The following is a 19868-nucleotide window of genomic DNA, read 5'->3' on the forward strand; positions in this document are numbered from 1 at the left end:
TGGATCGCTTTACTAAGGGTAATAATTCCTTCAAAAAAAGATAATAAATTGGTCACTCAATCCACGACTGTTTGTGGGACACTGCTGTGCACAATTGGCTGCCGCGTTTCGCCCACAGTCAATTCACTTTACAGTATATTCTGTGAAGCGCTGTGAGACGTTGCGAAAATGTGATAAGGCGCTATATTAAATGCAAGGATTATTATTTTTGTGGAAGAAGCATTCCTGAGGTTGAAGTTGATTTGAACAGAATTGCTCTTCAGAAGTGGTGGTGATGAAGTACCACCGAAGCAAAGGGATAGATGAGGAAAAGAGGAATGTTCTGCTGGCCAGCAGGAGTTGCTCATTTTGATTGGAACATAATTTTGTTTTGCTCTCAATTCAATTTTACGTTAATCATCAGTAGTCCTGCATGAGATCTTAGATGCTTGTAAATTCAAATATGTGGGAGCTGTACGTGCCTGAGTGCACATGTCCCTAACCCATAACCACTTTAGTATCTTGATTCTTCATTAAATTCTAAGCAAACTTCAAAAATGTCCTGTGCTGATCATCCCCAGATCTGATCATAAACAAGGAGCCTGGAAACTCAGTGGTACTTGAATACATATATTGCTATAAACACCAACTTTCCATCTCAATGAACAATTCATGAGATTGCAAACAAACCCGCTAAGTAACCAGCTCTTGCCAGGGGTTGTGTTTCTATATTTGACTGCAATTCACGTTAAACTGAAATGTACTTTGAAGATGGGTTTGTCAGAGAGACATTTGAATCCCAGCACATTTATTTCCAGTCAGTGGCTCTTAGTTCAATTTCACTCCACACGAGGGAGCTGTTCATTTGAAGCAGCAGCTCCTCCAGAGTGCACTTTACATTGTGGTTCAAGACAACACGTCACTTCTACTTGTTCGAGTTTTTGTACCTTCCCTTGTGTGTCCGCCTGACAAACTTGGAAGCCTCTAAGTCAAAAGTTTGTAAATTCAAGCCCCACGTCGGGATTTTGAGCCCATGTAGTCCAGGCTGACATTCCAATATGACGCTGGGGTTTGCTGGATTGTTTGAAGTGCTGGTGGCTATTTTCAGCTTAACTATAATTAAGCGATAAGAGTTTCATTCAGTCTCTTTTCTATTTCCACTTCCAAAATTAGCCATGATTTCCACTGCTATCCTGACAGACAGGGTCAGGTGATTTAAAAGGGCTTAACCTAAGATTATATCAGAAGGATTCTTACCAGGAACTGGTCTTTATGAAGTGAAACATAGACAATAGGGCTTCCAGTTACTTGAACAAACAATTTAGGCCATGTGATACAAATGACAGAGTCAATCACACACTTTATGAGCCTAAATATTACTGCAAAGTATCATATAGTTATGGTAAGATTTAGGTGACAACAAAGCAATATTGTATTTCATTTCTTGTTCTTACTGTTAGGCAATTGGAAAAAAAACACTATGGATACGAGAGAGTAGGCTGTTTCCAGGGTAACTAGAAGCGAGCAATAGTTTCATTTAAAGTCTTTTTTTTTACCCTTTAGGACTAGTTTCCGTGATGTTTCACTCTATGTAATTGTGTGTAATTCATCATGTCTTTCTGATTGTGTGGAAGAAAATGCATTTGTGCTATCTGCTTTCCACATTTTTACCGTGCAGTGTTATAAACTTTATGTAACTTCCAAGCAGCTCAGTTTAACATGCTATCTATTATAAATTCTGACATACAAAAAAATAGGCTCAGTGGCCTAAGTCTGTAGTGATATTAAAAAAAAACTGTTTGCTCTGTGACTCAGGACTGACCGGTGGCATAACAACAATGTAACCTTATATGGTGTCTTTGGCTTTTTTAAAAAAAGTCTTCAAGCACTTTACAGAGTGAGATTAATTAGAAATGAAGTGAATGTTGTTCTGGAGGCAAACATGTCTGCTAATTTGTGCCAATAGTGTTCTACAAACAGCAAAAAGTACTGTAGTTGAATGTTACAGAGTACTGGACTAGTTCAATCCCTACCTGACTTCATTGCTGTTTTTAGTGTACAATCTTTAACTCTTTGCCACTTACATTGTTAGTGGAAAATGCAAGCGTTGATGTAATACCAGAAAAATTACCCTTTCTTACGATACAATTCCCCACTCAGAGGTGATATGGGCGCAACACTGCTGTCAGTCTGAATACAGGGAAATCTGTTATTAGAAAAAGTAATTGTTTTCTAGCCGTTATAATTTGAACATAATGTGCTCACTCATTCAGCTTTCAAACCAGATGACATAATGCTTCAGAACTGCCTTCCATGTAGTCTTGAATCGGTGTAGGGGAAGAAGGTTCTTTGGATTTGATTGTCATTTATATAATAGAAGGATAAGAAAATTTCCATCTCGGTAAATGACATCCCCATCTGTTGAGTCCGCATATGCTAAAATGGTCCAATCTGAATGATATAATGCCCCCCCCCCCACACACACACACATACGTGTGAAATTGAAAATTGACCAAAGCATTTTATTTACTTAGGTTCTGTGCAAGATGCATGCAGCTAACTTACTATGGATCATGGATATTTATGTTTATTTAGTATGTATCATTGGACATTAAACGCCTCAAAAAGCGTTTCTTTTTCTCTGTCCTTTCAAAAATATTTTCAGGGTGAAATTAACCATTGTTGGAATTGTACAGTAAGAAAAGGTAATAAATTGAATACTGTGATGAACATCACAACGATTAATATAGGTCATGGTCATCAATAAAATATATACAGTAATCTAGTACAATGCAATACAATTTACATAGCGCCTTTCACGTCAGAAGGATGTCTCGAACTGCTTAAATACACAGCATTTATAATACAAGTTGTTGTTGTTGATTTCTGATGGGTTTCCTTAATAAAGAGGCTGGCAATACATCAGCTGACCAATCCACCACAATGAACTTTGGAGCTGAGTTGCTGTGGGTCAGTATGATATTACAAGACAATATACAGCACGGTTTACATGTACATATATAGATATATATATCGTGCCTTTCATATCAGGAGCACGTCCCAAAGCATTTGTAATGCTGCATGGGCACCCGAGTTGGGGGTGCGAGCTGAAGGGAGTGGCAAGAGGAAAGATGACCAAAAGTGTCAAAAGAGGTACATTATGTGACGTGCAATGACAAATGTTTGTGACATATAGAAGGCTATCAGAGGAATCGCTACTCAGATTCATTATTAAGAAATTCAGGTAGAAATTGTTACCTGTTAAACCCCATTAGGTGCTTTAAAATGTAGGTTTTTTTTCATTTATCTTACAAACTGCATGGAAATTTTTTTTTCTCTGTTATATTTTTGTTAGCACATACAGTAGATCAGTGTTTTCGAGCTCTGCCGTGGTTTAGTGTCAAAATGAACTATACAGACTGGGAAAGTCAGGTTTCAGTTGTGGGGCTGAGTACTATATAGTTGGTTCCAGTGCTCTTGGGGTAGTGAGGGAAGAAGTTAGACAGCGTTCTCACTGCTGATGGCTGTAACTAGAAATCGTGTTGTGAAGCCTCTGGTATGTGGATGTCAGATGAGGGCAGCAGTGGGTGCAGCTGGCATGATGACTCCTGCAGTCAAATGGGAGTGGGGGGTGGGGAGGTGGGTGACAATTGACATCAGTCACTAAGACAATGTAACAGAGGACAACCGTTGCCTGTGGATCCTCACTATAGTTTGAGTCGGTATCTTCGGGAGAGAATGTTAATGATTAAAACAATCTACAAAACATATTTCTCGTCATACTGCTAACAGGTTAGAAAACACTTCGCCAAGAAAATTTGTTTCACCAAAGAAAATGAATTTCTGCTAAGCTCGGGGAACAGTCTGGTTAAATATTGTTGCATGATACAAATGCAAAACTGTGTTCCTTTCAAAAAAAATCAATGTCTACAAGGGCTATGATTACATCGTAACTTCAATGTCATTCTTTGTAAAAAGGACTCTGCTGCAGAATATTGAAAGTGACTTCATGTTCGTAGGCTATCGTAGGCTAAATTATACAGTCAATTCACTTCACAGTATATTCTGTAAAGCGCTTTGAGATGTCTCGAAGAATGATAAGGCACAATATCGAATGCAAGGATTATTATTATATGACACATAAAGAGGCCACAGTTCTTCAACAAGGAAACTGGAAGTGTGATTTAAGAAATTATTTCTTCATTGGTCTTTGATCCTGAAGCGCCTATGTTTTTATTGCTGATATGACATGACAATGGCAGATCGTATAACCGTGGGCATTGGATCACAGACTATATACCTTGTGGTATATAAATGGCCAGCAGCAGTCAGCCTGCCCCAGCGGGTGCATTTCTGGAATTTCTGTCTAAAAGGTCTTTGCTATTATGACAGTTGTGTTAAGCCCACTTTCTTGCTAAATGAGTGTTTCTTTACAAAATGTGAGATTTATATCTATGCTAAAAACGATGGATGTTCAATGATAACTCTTTTATCTGGCTATTTCAGCATTAGAAAAACTTCTGATACTGATTTTTAGTACTCATGTTGGGGGAGAGTAAAATAAATGGGTGAACAGAAGCTTCAACTCCCCCTTTGGGTTTAGAAGTGCTTACTGAATACAAATTGGCTTTTGCTATTAATAGGATTCACAAAAAGACAGATGGAGCTAATGGGAATTGCACTGAAGAATACGGGATGGGTAAACGGGGTCACTCGCATTTTCTCCCTGTGGGACCAGAGAGGCGGGAGCGGCTGGATTAAAGAGGCCCCTTGCAGCACTTGCCTGGCACTTGTGGTCAAAGCCAAAGCAGGCAGGCAGGCAGTGGGCTGGCTGGCAGGCTGGCTGCAAAATGCATCAGGTTTTCAGCTGCAGTGACGACCGCTTGCAAGTCTTCACCACTGTTCTGTCCCCTAAAAGTGAGCTGGTTGCGGGTAAGTCTCAATATCCGGCTGATGATCCTCACTTTTCTGTGCAGACAGTAGAAGTGGGAGTGCAGCATTGTGTGTGTGTTTTGTTGTGTTGTTTTGACCCTTTATTGTGGCTGTGCTGCTGAGCTGTGAAATGTAATGTTATTATTCCAGGCTGCTTCTTAATCACAGCTCTCTTTCAACCGTCTCACAGCAGGCAGTGCCGCCAGGAGCAAACAGAGCGACTTCACACCAGTGAGGCACAAAACGGTAAGGTGCACTTTTTTTTAATATAAAAAGCTAATTAAATCACCAGAAAGTGATGCTGATATATAATGGGGTAAGAGAATCACATTTCTATTCAAACCTGCAGGGAATAAAAGTGTGTGTGTGTGTCAGTGCTGGATGTACTACAACAACAAGTATTATTAATAATAATAACAATCCTTGCATTTGATATAACGTGTTATCACGTCTTCGAGGCGTCTCAAAGTGCTTCAAAGCTTGTGGTGTGTGATTAAACTCACAGTAAGTGCTAACAGCCCAATCTTGCACTGACAGAAGCTTGCACCAAACCTGGGACTTGTTGGTTTAAGGTTTACAACAACAACTTGCATTTATACAGTGCCCTTCACGGAGGCAGTGTCCCAGAGCGCTTGACAGTGGCGGAGTCTGGCAATGAGCCGGGGGAGAAGGAGCGGGGAGGTAATCGCGAGCACAAGCAAAAAGGAAGGTCTTTAGGCAGGATGTGAAGTTGGGGAGGGAGGGGGCAAGGCAGAGGGATTGAGGGAGAGAGTTCCAGAGCGCAGTGACTGAAGGCACGGCCACCAATGGTGGAGCGGAGGGGACGAGGGACAAACAGGAGGCCAGAGCCAGCCGAGCGGAGGCAGCGGGTGATGGAGAGGGGGGGAAGCAGGTCGAGATAGATAGGTAGAGAGGTGCGAGGACATGAAGGGATTTGAAAACAAGTGAGAGGATCTTGAAATTGATCCGTTCAGTAATTGGGAGCCAGTGGAGCCTAGTAAGGACTGGTGTGATGGAGGTATGGAGTTTACATTTATACCCACAACATACACGTCAATTCAATCCATTTTACAGTATATTCTGTGAAGAGTTTTGAGAGGTCTCAACAACTTGATAAAGTGCTATATCAAATGCAAGGGTTATTATTATTATTATTACATTATTACATGGGCTCCAGGGTTGCCAGACTTTGTCTACAATTGATGACGTTTCACCTCTAGGGGCAACCTTGTGAATGAAATACGTGTGAACCATTATGTGGATCGATCAGTCTTAGGCTTCTAGACACTGTGAAAGGGCTTTTTGGAAATTACGCTTGTGCTCAAGGTAGCAATTTGAGAAACGAGTAGATCCGAAATGATGGATTTTCTAAAGATTCAAACAAGCTATAAATAAAGTGTTCTAACTTATAATAATAATCACCTATAAAATACACAGTCATTACAGCTTACAGTAAATCCCGTGAAGCGCTTTGGGATGTCTTCCCAACGTGAAAGGCTCTATACCAAATGTAAGGATTATTATTGTCCTTTTTTCATGAATAAATCGAAAGGTTAATATTGTGCCGGCAGACACAGAAATGTCAGTGATGTTCTCAAAGAGTTAAGCAATAATACAGTATATTCTGTGAAGAGCTTTGAGACGCCTCGAAGACGAGGTAACGCACTATATCAAATGCAAGGATTATTATTATCATAAAATTGGAGGTATTCGTATGAGGTGTTAAATCATCTACCTGTTCAGGTGGACAGTAAACCCTGGGACAAAAACAGAGAGAGCTGGGAAAGCTCAGCAGGTCAGGCAGCATCTATGAAGAAAGGAAAGTGAGTCAGCGGTTCAGGTACACAACCCTTCGTCAGAACTTTCCTTTCTTCATAGATGCTGCCTGACCTGCTGAGTTTTCCCAGCTCTCTCTGTTTTTGTTTCAGATTTCCAGCATCTGCAGTACTTTGTGTTTTGTTCAGTAAATCCTGGGAAGTGTTTTGTGACTTTCGATAACTTGATAAGACACTCTGTAAAATGCAAGTATTTTTATTATTATTGTAAATTCTGGAATGATTATCAGATGAGTCGACAACCAAAGTAACCAAAGCAATCACCAGAATGTACTGTCAGATAGCAAGAGAGAGACAGTGAGGGGTTAAATACAACAGGTCAATTATCAGAGTTAGCAGTCATAATCTAAACCATCCTAGGTTATTGAATCAGATACTATTTTTGGAAACAAACAATATTTTATGAAGTAGATCACAAGCTGTAGATGGTGGGTTAAGAACTTTAGCATTTCTTGATGGCGATTTCTAAACAGAGTGCTGAGGACTGAGCAAGCAAACATAAACAGGGTTGAATTACGTTTTCAAGAGGTAGGCAAAGTTACAAAGCTGCATCAGTTGAGCTTGTGTTTTCTAAGACCCTCGGGCTCTAGCTTTGATGTGGATTCTCTGGCCAGTCTCAGTATAGAGTGTTCAAAAGCTTAATTCATGTCTAACAACAATGTACTGTAAAGAAAGCTCACAGCCTGAAAGCAATCCGAAATATTATATTGGAGGCTCACTGCTAAACTGCAGGACACTCAAAATATAGTGGAGGCATTTTTAAGGTGCACTGAGAAGCCGTTTCCATTGCACTTTGTGTCAGCATTCATACTTTCACACTATTCATATTGCAGTTGCGTTTTTACTTTGAGTTACAGCAAACTGTACAGAATGTGGAAAACTAAAGCAATGCTGTTTATTCGTCCCCCCAACACGCACACACACCTGGACTGCTGAAGGGGAAGGAACATCATGTCCAATTCTTACCTGACATTCACATATTCAGTAGCAATAGTGACTGAATAGTGATGAGAGCCTAACTTTTTTTTCTCAGTTTATAGCCCAGGAATGCAGATGCTAATTGTCATATCTCTGCTTTCACTGCAACACGGAGACCAGGGATAGTACCGAGGTGGTGGTAGGGTGGGGGGAGTTCTAGGTGTGTATGGCTCAGTACTACACCAATCAGAGACATTGGGATAAGGCTCTGTATTTATCTCAGTTCTTTAACATGTGAAAAAAGAAGCAACAGTACATTTGTTGGGGGTGGGGAAGGGAACAATATGGTATTGCACAGAAACTCAGGGTAAACAGGGACTGCATGTGATGGATTCCTTTTACAATCCTATTATGTAGTCCTTGAGAATAGTGTTCTGGTTTAGGTCTTTGAAAACAGGCCAAACTAATAGTGTTTAAACTTTCAGCTCACCGTTTGTATAAAAGGCAGATATTGAGGCAGGGTTTGCACTCCTACCCCATCCACCACCGCGCCCCCCATTTGCTCTACCCGCTTGTGAATCAGTTTCATATGATTTAGCTTTGAGCTTCAACAAGATGATTTAGCTTGGATGCAGATTGTTAAGTTTTTTTTAATATAAATGAATCCTGAGCCAATCTCTGGGTTCTGAACGATACAGTCACTAGTCACTCTGGCTGTAATTGGTAGAGGTGAAGTGCAAAGATCAAGTTCACCTAACTGAATCATTTCACACACATACATCTGTTGTTTACTGTTTTTCTTCCTTTCTTTTCTGTCAGCAGGCAGGTTTTCATCCATTGTGCCCCCGCTCTTTGGAATCCCAGTCCCTCTGACTCGTTTCCTGCCTCCCTCCCTCCTCTCTTTCAAGGCACATCTCAAAATGTAGCCTTGCTCCTCCTACCTCTCTGACCTACTATCCCCCTACCTACCTGCCCGTACCCTCCGTTCCTCTAGTTCCGGTCTGCTCCACATCCCCCGCCCCAACCGCCCTACCATCGGTGGCCGGGCCTTCAGCCTCTCAGCCCCTAGGCTCTCGAACCCCATTCCCCAGTGCCTTCACCTTGCCTCCTCCCTTTCCTCCTTCAAGGCCGGTCTCAAGACCTTTCTCTTTGACCGTGCCTTCAGCTCCCCTCTCGACTTTCTACCCCCTCCTCGCTCCCTCTCTTCCCTCTCCCTGACCATTTCCCCCCTGCTCGGGTCCTGACCCAACTGTATCGCGCCTTGGGACGTCCTCCCTACGTGAAAGACGCTCTATAAATGGAATCTTGTTGTTGTTGTTTTTAACCGCACTTTCAGTCATCTTTACCCTCCCCACTGCCCTCCACCTCCATGATCCCAACCCCCTGCTCGGGCGCTGTGTGAAAATTGTATCCCTCTTCTCCTGAAGGCTTTGACTCATTTCAGGGTTAGTTATGTGGATGCCAGCAGCACTCTGCTACCTCACCTTACCACCAAGTGTTAAGTAGAGCCCCACAGTTAATTCATTTCTATTGCTATATTTTCTTTTAACAAACTAGGTCATCTTTCTTGTATTAGACATTTGATCCAGTTTAATGAGCAGCAAGGGAGATTCCTAGTCTTATAACCCATTTAAACTAGTAACTTTACCAGCTCTTATCTTCTCCAGCGTAAAGCTGCCAGAATAAACTCCGTGAAATGAAAATATCAATTTTCATCATACCTCAGAGACGTGGCTTCTGGGTCATGCTGGGATTAAAGATATCTCTCCACATCGCTTTAGATATCAGCCTGGCTCAGTCGCAAGCGCTCTGACCTCTCATCTGAGCCAGGTTGACTTGGTTAATAATAATAATAATCCTTGCATTTAATAATACGCCTTATCACATAGTTGAGACATCTCAAAGCAATTCACAGAACATACTGTAAAGTGAATTGACTGTATATTTTGTGGGTAGAAATGATCATGAAAATGACTGTGTCAGAGGCTATGCTTGTGAAGCCTTCACTTTGTCTGGTGCCTGGCTGCTCAATGTCATTCAATGGACAGCAGTGACTTGCTGCAGAGGGGCAAGAATGGTCCATATACTTCGGCCGCCAGGAAAGTCTAATTATTTTCATGGTTGATCGTCAGTGAAGACGGGCTTGCCATTGCTAGCAAGCCATCAAAGAAAACGCAGCATAAATAACGGTTGTAGCAGCGGCACTTAAAGCAGCAAGTGTTTTGAAGTCTCCTGCGTGTCAAACGTTTTCATTCAAAGTCTCCGAGTACAATACCTTGTGACATGGTGTGTGTGGTGTTTGCGTAGTGACCTTTGAGACTAGGTGCCATGAGGCTAAGGACACAGTATTTTCCATTCTTACACCACGCTAAGCATCTGATCCTTGGTATTTGTAGAACTATCAAAAGTATAGTGCTGCATATATATATGTATATATATTAACAGTGATGCGTTCTGACCACAGAGAGCTCTGAATTGTATATTACTGTTGCCATTAATCTGCCCTTTGTTGTGGCAGCAAGAATCATTAATCTCAGTAATCATGGGACAGTAAGGACGTGTGATCTTTTGCACAGACAGAAATAGTCACCCAGCTGAGGCTGTGCCAATTCCACTTTTAATCAGCTAATCTGATCTGTTGTTTGCTTACCAGACAGACCTCAGCAGAAATGGCTCAGCTCCCACATGATACTGTAACCTCGTAGGCCAGAAAGATACTCACCCACATAGACACACACTTGGTTCAAGAATCACAGTTTATTAACACAAATGGGGAGGTGGGTGAAACCACAATGGCCCCAAACAGAGACAGACTGAACCACTAACAGTCCTGGAGAAGTGCAGGCACTTGGGTTTGTGGTCAGTGCTCTGCAACCCCTCTTACATCCTCTCGCCCTCACAGTCCCGCTTCCCCTTTCGTTACGCAACTTTACTGTCCGCAAGCCCCTGGCCAGCCATATGACCTAGGCTCAGGCTTGTTCGATCCCTGGCCTTCCTGGAGCCCCAGAGAGAAAGAGAGAGAGAGAGACCTTCCACCCTTTACAGATCAAGCCCCACCTTAGCATGCTTCCTCACTGCCGGTACCCCAAGTCTGTTACAACAACAAGTACTATTCAATGCACAGAATATCCTCAAATACCTCCTTTATTAAATATTATATATTATTTACCACTTTTTTTCCTTGGGTATTCCAGTTTGCCTCTGTCCTCGATCGCACCTGTACTAACCCACTCCCAGCCTTTGACTGGTCACACAATGACTGCAGTGTTGCAGTTCACTCGCAGGGCATCTATGTTTAAGCTCTTTGTAGATGTGTAATGTCTAAGATATTTTTATGTTCAGATTCATTGTACAGCATTTTCAGTCAGTTAATATCGCAAAGGCCTTTCATTACACTTTGCCAAGTCATAATATGAATAGAAGCTCTGTTACTGCAGACCTCATATTTATCTTAGCATCAATGCTGATCCCAGTCACCAATGCACCTGTGTAGCACTCTCAGTATATGGCTCCATTCCTGAATCAGCATTTCAGTCTTTAATTATTGTTTTTTTTCGAGGAGTTTCATCATTTTCTTCCCTTCCCTCTGTTACTCCTAGTAACCCAGACAGAGAAAGGGGTGAAGAGCAGGGGCCACTGCTGCCAGGTATTCCCAAAGCCATTCTGTTGCAGGAGTGACCCAAGCCGCGCTCCCTTCCAATCTAAAATTTCTGAGAAGAAACAGGATCTAATAAATACTTTGTACATTAACTTATAATGTATCATTTACAAATGTATCCAGATGTTCTGGAGACGACCCTTCACCCCCCCTCACTCCATGTACCTCTTGATACTAATGTTCATGAACCTGGGTCCACAAATTTGTCTTTGGGGATCAGTGGTGTATATACTCAAGAAAAACTCAGTATAAAACTGCTGCCCTGCTGACTGGCAGTCAAATCTGAGAGCCAGAAGGCCATTGAGAAATCTGGCTACATAGAAAATAATAATAATATTAATAATCTTTGCATTTGTTATTGCACCGATAATATCAACATTGCTCAAAGTGCTTCACAGGCTTTCTCTAAAGTGTAGTGGCAGTGTATTTGTAGGTAAAATTAGGAGCCAGTAATTTCACAAACAGCCTTGACGTGAATGACCAATTGTTTCTTTGGGGGGAATTGCTGGCCAGGACACTGAGAGAACTCTCTTCTCTTTTCTAAGCAGAGAAAAGGGGCTCATAGGCAGGACTGTTCATCATTTCAATTGGAAAGCCAAATGTGCTGAATGCCTATTTGGCAGTGACTATATTAAACTATACCTGTGCAAACACGTTTGAAAAGTGTCCCTCAGGACCTTGGCTGTGCATTGGTTTAATAAGGCTTTTGGTGATGTCTTTCTAGTGTGTGACTGGAGCCAGTTTTTTGTTTTGAGGAGTTTCTCTGCCAAGAAAAGTCCAACAACAAGCATAAAACTGCCCGAGAAACATCCTTTGCCAGCTTTGGGATCACAATTGCTTTTCAGTAAATCTGTTAGCGAATCATGTAATGTTAGGTGCCCCGAAGAAAGAAAACCACATCTTGCTGTTTGTAAATGCTGCATTTTAGACCCCAATCTCACACTGGCTGTGACCCGTCGCATCCCTTTCACAAAGTCAGCAGACTTCAGCATGGCAGCAGTGAGAGAGAGCAAGAGAGAGAGAGCGAGAGACAGAGAGAGAGCGAGAGACAGAGAGAGAGCACTGTCCTTCCAACTCCGGCACCTGATTTTGAATACATTCCAAATAGATGTGATGAAAGTCATCACTTTTTATAGCTGTGGACCAGAAGTGAATTGAGTTTAATTCAGTTTCTCAGTTTCTATCCGTAGTTACAGACATGGTGTTGGCATGTAAATTGTTTAGATTTTTGGCAGAGACAAGTGTTACAATGAATGAGCATTTGTTATAACCTCCTCCCAATGTTGACCTCTTGCAGGTGGTGGTAGAATGTGATTACTATCCTCACTGGTCAGACGAACTGATACTTTGCCAAGGTGATCTTATCCAGGTGCTGTACAAGGATGATGAGGTTTGGTGGTTTGGGCGCTTGGAAAACGGACAACAGGGATACTTCCCATCCACCTATGTCAGTAAACACAGTAAGTGCTGGAATTCAGGGCCCAGTTAAGTAGCTTCCTAAAGCAGTAACAAAGCAGCTGTGAAACTGGTTGATTTTATGTCGGACATTGGAATGTTAACTTTTGTAGGTTAAGATTATCCAATTACTTTAAAACGAAGTTTTGGTTGAAGGTTTTATTGTGTTTGTCAGCAATTGACTCCATGATATAAATTGCAATGGAATAAGTACCCGAGGGGTCCTCGATTGCACTGCAGATTTACCCAGTGACGCATGCGAATTGGGAAGGTTTCCCAAGTTTAATCCCTGGTCTGTATTCAGTTAGCTGGTCTCAGTGAGCATTGCAAGCAGTGGCAAGCAATGAGCATTCCCAAAGTAACATGGAGTGGGCCGTAACCTGCACTAATAGCGATGATAGTTAGTAGATGGGGGCAGCGCTTACTTGTATGCATTTCACTGGCACAATCCACACTTTACCACAATCACAACCACAATCCCTCCACGCCGGGCGGCATCTCAGAGCGCTTAACAATGGCGGAGCCCAAGGCCAAGCCAGAGGGAGGGGAAGGTGACCATAGGCGCTGTCGAAGAGGAAGGTCTTTAGGCACAACCTGAAGATGCGGAAGGAGGGGACGAGGCGAAGGGGTTGAGGGAGGGAGTTTCAAAGTTACGGGGCATCATGGCTGAAGGCACGGCCGCTGATGGTGGAGCGGAAGATTCGGAGGACACTTCCGGAGCCGGAGCCAGTGGCTGGAGCCAGTGGATTGGAGGCAGCGGGTACTGCTGTGGGGAGAGAGGAGGTGAGAGAGATAGGGGAGTGCCAAGGAATGGAGGGACTTAAACACTAGAGAGAGGATCTTGAAGTCGATCCGCTCTGTGACAGGGAGCCAGTGAAGTTTGACAAGGACAGGAGTAATCGGGGTATGAAGTTTGGTACTGGTGAGAATGCGGGCCGCAGAGTTTTGAATGCCACTGTCACAAACCGGTCAGTCTCGTGATCCCATGCTCATTATATCTCATTCCCCTCCCTCCGTCCCCACCATTATCTCCTTGCTTTGTGGTGCGCATCACTTTTTTTCCTTGATCCCAAGTAAATCAAACATTCCTGGGAATAACCCTGACGAATGGCAGATTAAGAATTTCAGCATCGTTTTTTTCCCCATCTTTTACCTTTAGAGGAAAACTATGGCCAAGTGAAAAATAGCAACACCAAAGAGAACTCCATCAAGAAAGCAGACAGCAGACAGCCTGTGGGGTCGCTCCAGCCTGCCCAAGGTAGTCACCTTGGGCAGGCTGGAGCGACCCCACAGGCTGTCTGCAAAGCAGTAAGACGGAGCACCTCAATGTTTGAGGTAAGCTTTTGCAACAAAATGCAACAAGTTTTGAATTTGTCCTGCGGTTATTTAGCTCAGGGAGGACAAACATAATAACAGATAAAAGACAATATAATGTAAATATTTCTAAAACGTTGGAGCAGAAACTTAAAAAAGGTAAAAAGCTTAAAAACATTTACTTGTATATCAATATTTAAATCACACACAATAACACTACTGTGCGCCATTGTTTGCCGTGTTTCACCCAAAAATATACAGTCAATTCACTTTGCAATATATTGTGTGAAGCGTGAAGCGTTTTGAGACGTTTTGAAGACGTGATAAGGCGCGATATCAAATGGAAGGATTATTATAAAAACTTGCATCTTATATAAGTGTCGTTCATGCAGGAAAGTGTGTCTTGGGGAGCTGCGTGGTTTGGTTTTTGTTTGGTCAGCCGGATGCAGAAACTCATCACCGTGCTTAAGAGTATCCAAACCAAACTCAGAATTCCATGCATCCCACCTATACATAGAAAGCCCAGAGATAGATTGTTGAAATGGAATGCAAACTCTCTCCCCGGAGTGACGCAATCTGCTTACCTGATTCCAGAAAGTCCTAGGCGCAGGTTGGCAAAAGCCAAGGCTTGGGGACCCCAGAGTGTGAATTGGGGTAACTGCTGGAATCTAACCAGCACTGCACAATGGCGGGTTTCGACGCTAAGCAAGCGAAAGGGGAAAGGGGAGGTGACCAAAGGCACGGTCGAAGACGTAGGTCTTGGATGGGATTCTCTGCTATTCTCAGTTGTGAGCCATGCGTTACGGGAATGTGGAGAATCTCACTTGGTAATATTGGGGTTTGATTTGCACAGAACAGATGGGAAGTGTAATCATTTGTTTAATTTCCAATATCTGTGAAACAGCAAAACCTGTCAAATTGCAAAACAAAAATGGGCCAAAGAGACAAGTGTAGCCTCTTCCCACAATACACAGTCTTCCAAAAGAAATTAAGCTCCAGTGAAACAGTGAAATCTCAGGTCTGAACTGAAGCCTCACCATTCCTACCTGTCCTACAGATGAAGTATTAAAACTGAGGATCTGACTATCTGTTCATTCGATGTTAAAGATCCTGAACAACAATCCTCCCCAGACAAAAATGACCATTCGCTGCATGGCTGTTTTGGGACATTGTTGTGCGCAAATGGACTGCCATGTTCACCTACAAAGTACGCAATTGGCACACTTTACAGTAAGTCATGTGAAGAGCTTTGCGACGTCTCAAGAACATATTAAGATGCTATATCAAACGTAAGGATTATTATTATGTGCCATACAGGGGATTCCCTGGAAAGAATACTGTTTATGTCACAGGCATTTCCCCCGCAGTCACAACTCTCTTCTTTGTAAAATAATCAAGTGGAGAGCTGCCTTCTGGAGCTTCGATTAATATCTTATACCTGGTACCTTAACAGCACTCCAACCCCAAGCTCGAATCCATCTTTATTCCACGCACACGGTAACACACACTTTCCAGCAGGGGTCACCAGACAGCGATCATGAACTGTATTGAAGGGGAGCTGAGAATCTTGTCTGTTTTAATTAGTGAACCACTCTTCTCAAAAAGCAAGTGAGCTGTCAGTACGTGCAGTAGCAGCCCATGCTGTTAGAGGTCGCTGTCAGGTTCTGTTTGCTATTACATTCCGGCTTTTTATACCAAAGTACAAAGCCGCTCTCTTTAGATGCTGGATTGGAAATCATACTAACACCACAGAGAAACAAAAACATACAAAAAATGTGCAGCATGTGCGAACAAACATTAACTCACTTAAACAAATACATTTCAAAGCGTGACTTAGGATAAAATATTTCCTGTGCATTCCCCACCTCCCCACTCCTTTCATGATCAGCAACCGAAACAGATGTGCCCTACAACTATAAGGTGAAGCAGTATTTAAAACTTGCAGTTGAGGTAGAATACTTTTTAATTCCTTCAAAATAAATAATAATAATTTGGTCGCCTTAATCCACGACTGTTTGTGGGACACTGCTGTGCGCAATTTGCTGCCGCGTTTCGCCCACAAAATACAGTCAACTCATTTCACAGTATATTCTGTGAAGCGCTTTGAGACGTCTCAACGACGTGTTAAGGTGCTGTATCAAACACTGCGATTATTATTATTTAAAGTGTGAGGGTAATGATGGGGGAAATCTTGGCTTCATCAGCGACTAGAGCAAACATAAGTGTGCACTAGAAATGGTTACAAGGTTATCTTATTCTGGTTGTTTTTTCTCTAAGAAATCGCAAGCCTTGCCAGTCATCCACGCTTCATTCAGACCAGGTCTGATTCCTGAGCCTAGTCCAGATGTCTCTCCTTCAGCGAGAGGGTAAGTTCTTTACACTCCGTCTCATCGCAGCCTCTTCTTTCCGATCACAGCTGTGCCTAACTGTAGGGAGATTGTTGCTGGGCGAAGACCGTCTGCCAGACACTCGGCAGGGGATTAGCAATGCGGCAGGTGGTACAAGTCAGGGGTCATCTGTTTTACTACATGACAGCGTCAACTGCAATTACCCTTCCTGGACAATGAGCCCTCATTTAACACAGTGCACAAACAAGCACTTTCTAAAACACATGTCTGCTCCTTTGTGTTGGGACAGGGTGGCCAGCTATTGGCTTTTACCAAAAGCACTCAAATATTTGCGCTATAAAACAGGACAGTTCTGTATAGCTACAATGTTAAAACAGACTTGCTTGTTAAGTCTTTGAGGGGCTGAGTTTCTTCAGTACACAGGACCAGCTTTGAAGCTTTCAAAACCATATTCTTTTTCCCTCATCCACTGGAGACCTGGTGAAGTGGAAAATAAAGAATCAGCAAACTTTTATTACAACTATTCGATGTTTTTAAAATCTTTTTTTCCCTGTTTTTCTCACCTTTCCCATGCATCCTCTCTCAATAATAATAATCCTTCCATTTGGTATAGTGCCTTTCACCTCAGTTGGATGTCGGGAACAGCTTCACAGGATATATTCTAAAGTGAAGTGACTCTGTTTTGTGGGTGATTTTAACAATCGCCCTCCCACCTCCCAAAGTGGGTCAGAGAGAGTGATCCCGTGGCTCCAATGTAGAGTAGACAAAGTATATTCCAACCAAGGGCAAGTCAGACAAATGCTGGTTGTTTACTCCTATTCCATGTGAGGTGGAGAGAGCCTGACCATCACAAGGTCCCCACTATGACGGCTTGGTTGAGGCAGCATGTAGGAGAAGGAGGGCACAGGGTAGGTCTCACAACATTTTACCATTTGATGAATCCGCCGACAGAGAGATTTTGTTCCCAATGGAACAGTTGTTCTTGACACATTCTACAACTTAGAAAGGTTTTAGCTGGTTAGACTCCAGCAGGACTCCAACACACAATCTGGGGTCCCCATGCCTTATCTTTCGCCAACTTGAGCCTAATACTATCCAGAATTAGGTAAGCAGGACCTAAGCTGCAGACTCAGACACAGGGAAATTTCCATGCGTAGGTTAAACTCTCAATGTAGTTTGGATACTCTTAAGCATGAAAGGGTGTCTCCATGTTGACAAAGCCTGTTACCAGTAAATGAATTGGAATGAATGCCTTTGAAGTGTAATTAAGATATTTAGTCACTATCTAAACCTAACAATGGTTAAGAGTTTTATCTCTGGAACTATCAAGTTACATGACACTGTGAAGTACTTTTCACTGTTAGTGGGTTGTAATGTAATTACACCAGTAATTTGATCACAATACTAACATAAAAAACTATTTCTCTCAAGTTTTAGCAAATTGCTGTTTGGAATATTTGCAATATATTTTATTTAATACTCCATTAATTTATTTATTTATTTATTTAATAGTTTACAAATCATAATCATGACTAAGTGTAGACTTAGAATAACTTCAAGCATTATTTGATTAGTAGCTAAATCAGAAATTATATGAATTGACTTTAATTCATATAAACTTGGTCACAAGCCATTCCAGAAACTGCTTCCCTGTACAAAAAAAGCACAGATTATTTCCCTATTTGAATAAAAAAATCACTACATTTTATAACAACCAACAACAACAAAATTACATTTGTAAAGTGCCTTACACGTCAGCAGGAAGTCCCAAGGCGCTGGACATGCTATAACATGATAAGGTGCTACAGTCCAGCACTCCGAGACATTATCCCACGTGCCTGGTGTTATATAAATGCAAGTTAATGCTGTTGTACAGTATTTCTTTCAATTATCTTGTAAAATAACCCAAATTAATATTATTAACGTTAATAATATTAATTATTATTAAAATAATAATAACAATAACAATAATACTTGTTGCATTTGATATGGTGCCTTTCAAACTGAGAGAACTTCTAAAAGTGCTTCACAAAATGTAGTGATTGCATTTTGTAAGTGTACGCAGAAGCCAATTTGCACACAGTAATATCCCACTAACAGCCATGAGATGAATGATGAATTTTATATGGGGAAAATGGAACCTGAACATGCAGACAAGACTTCAATTTAGTGTGTCATCTGAAGGATGGCACCTCCAACAATACAACACTCCAGTATTGTATCAGAGTATAAAATATTCTACGCTATTAGAATTATGGGTTCCATTTTTAAATACAGTCAATAACAATGAGGAGTTGAACAGTTTAAGCGAAACAAGCTAAAACAGAAGTACAAAGGTCATGGTTGACACATATTTTTTTCAGGCAAAACAGGAAGAATGCCAAGCAGTACCCAGTCCTGGCTCTAGGACCAGATGCCACCGTACCACTGACAGAAAACCCACCGCACACAACCCGAAGCATCCTTGGCAGGATCATAATGAAAAGCAAGAAGAAGTCGCCATGTTCAGGGGCAACAAATAATGCGTTTGAACCAGACTGAGGAGCTTGCTTAGGCCACAGTGGGGATTCAGTTCTGTTCAGTCAACCCTAATGTTTCCAAGTGTAAAGAAAATCATATTTTGAGTAATCACTTAGCCTGGGTAAATGCATAATACTCAGGAGGAAAATACTACTTTAAAATAAACAATAACGCAACAACTTGTGCTTTTTTAAATTGAGTTTGTAACACTTGTTGTCTCAGTGACCAGTGCTAGTACTGTTTGGGATTGTAATGTTGGACTATGCTGCTGTGAACTTTAGAACAAATCTTTTTTATTTACTCATATGAAAGTCCTATGATGTTGTTGGATGGTATAACAGTTGTTTAACAATGAATAAACGGTGATAGTTTTGAATGTTTCTTCTGGATTAAAAGAGATTATACAAATCTACAGTGAGCACCAAGGATTTTCCTGCATATTGTTCATGTTCGAATATCAATATTACAAATCCTATTGTAAACTGTAGGTCTTACATAGAGCTCAGTGATGTTTGTATTGTTCAATATTGCTTTCCCTGTGTCCACCAGCCCAGGAGAGACAAAGTTCACACTCTCGCACTCACGTCGACCACATCATTAAATCATTCTTTGGATGAGACACTAATGTTGGTCTTTTAATTCCTTTATTCCTTAAGGCGGCGTGGCTTCATGCCATCCCTTTCCCTCACATGCAATATGGACTCCTGTAGCTTAGTGTTAGAGCACTTGTCTCGCAAGTGAGAGGATCTGGGTACGATTCCCGGCAGAGCGAAACATTAGGCAAGTTTCCTTACTCCACACACCTCTGTTTACATAGCAGTAAGTATGAACCTGGTTGTTAGTCGATTGGCCAATCACTTTTCTGGGGGTAATAATCCCTTCAAATTTTTTTAACAAATAAGAATTTCG

At 41.8% G+C, this 19868-nt stretch overlaps 1 protein-coding gene across 1 annotated transcript; it reads left to right on the top strand.

The window, feature by feature from the left end:
• Positions 1-4732: 4732 nt before the first annotated feature.
• LOC103180735 (vexin-like) lies at positions 4733-19645 on the top strand. The gene is made up of 6 exons (XM_007896751.2): positions 4733-4911; positions 5102-5157; positions 12620-12782; positions 13937-14112; positions 16369-16457; positions 18803-19645. The coding sequence occupies exons 1-6, from the start codon at positions 4830-4832 to the stop codon at positions 18978-18980; spliced, it is 744 nt and encodes a 247-aa protein (XP_007894942.2). The 5' UTR covers positions 4733-4829; the 3' UTR covers positions 18981-19645.
• The last annotated feature ends 223 nt before the right edge of the window (positions 19646-19868 follow it).

Source organism: Callorhinchus milii, unplaced genomic scaffold (assembly GCF_018977255.1).
Source record: "Callorhinchus milii isolate IMCB2004 unplaced genomic scaffold, IMCB_Cmil_1.0 Scaffold2, whole genome shotgun sequence".
Taxonomy (NCBI): Eukaryota; Metazoa; Chordata; class Chondrichthyes; order Chimaeriformes; family Callorhinchidae; genus Callorhinchus; species Callorhinchus milii.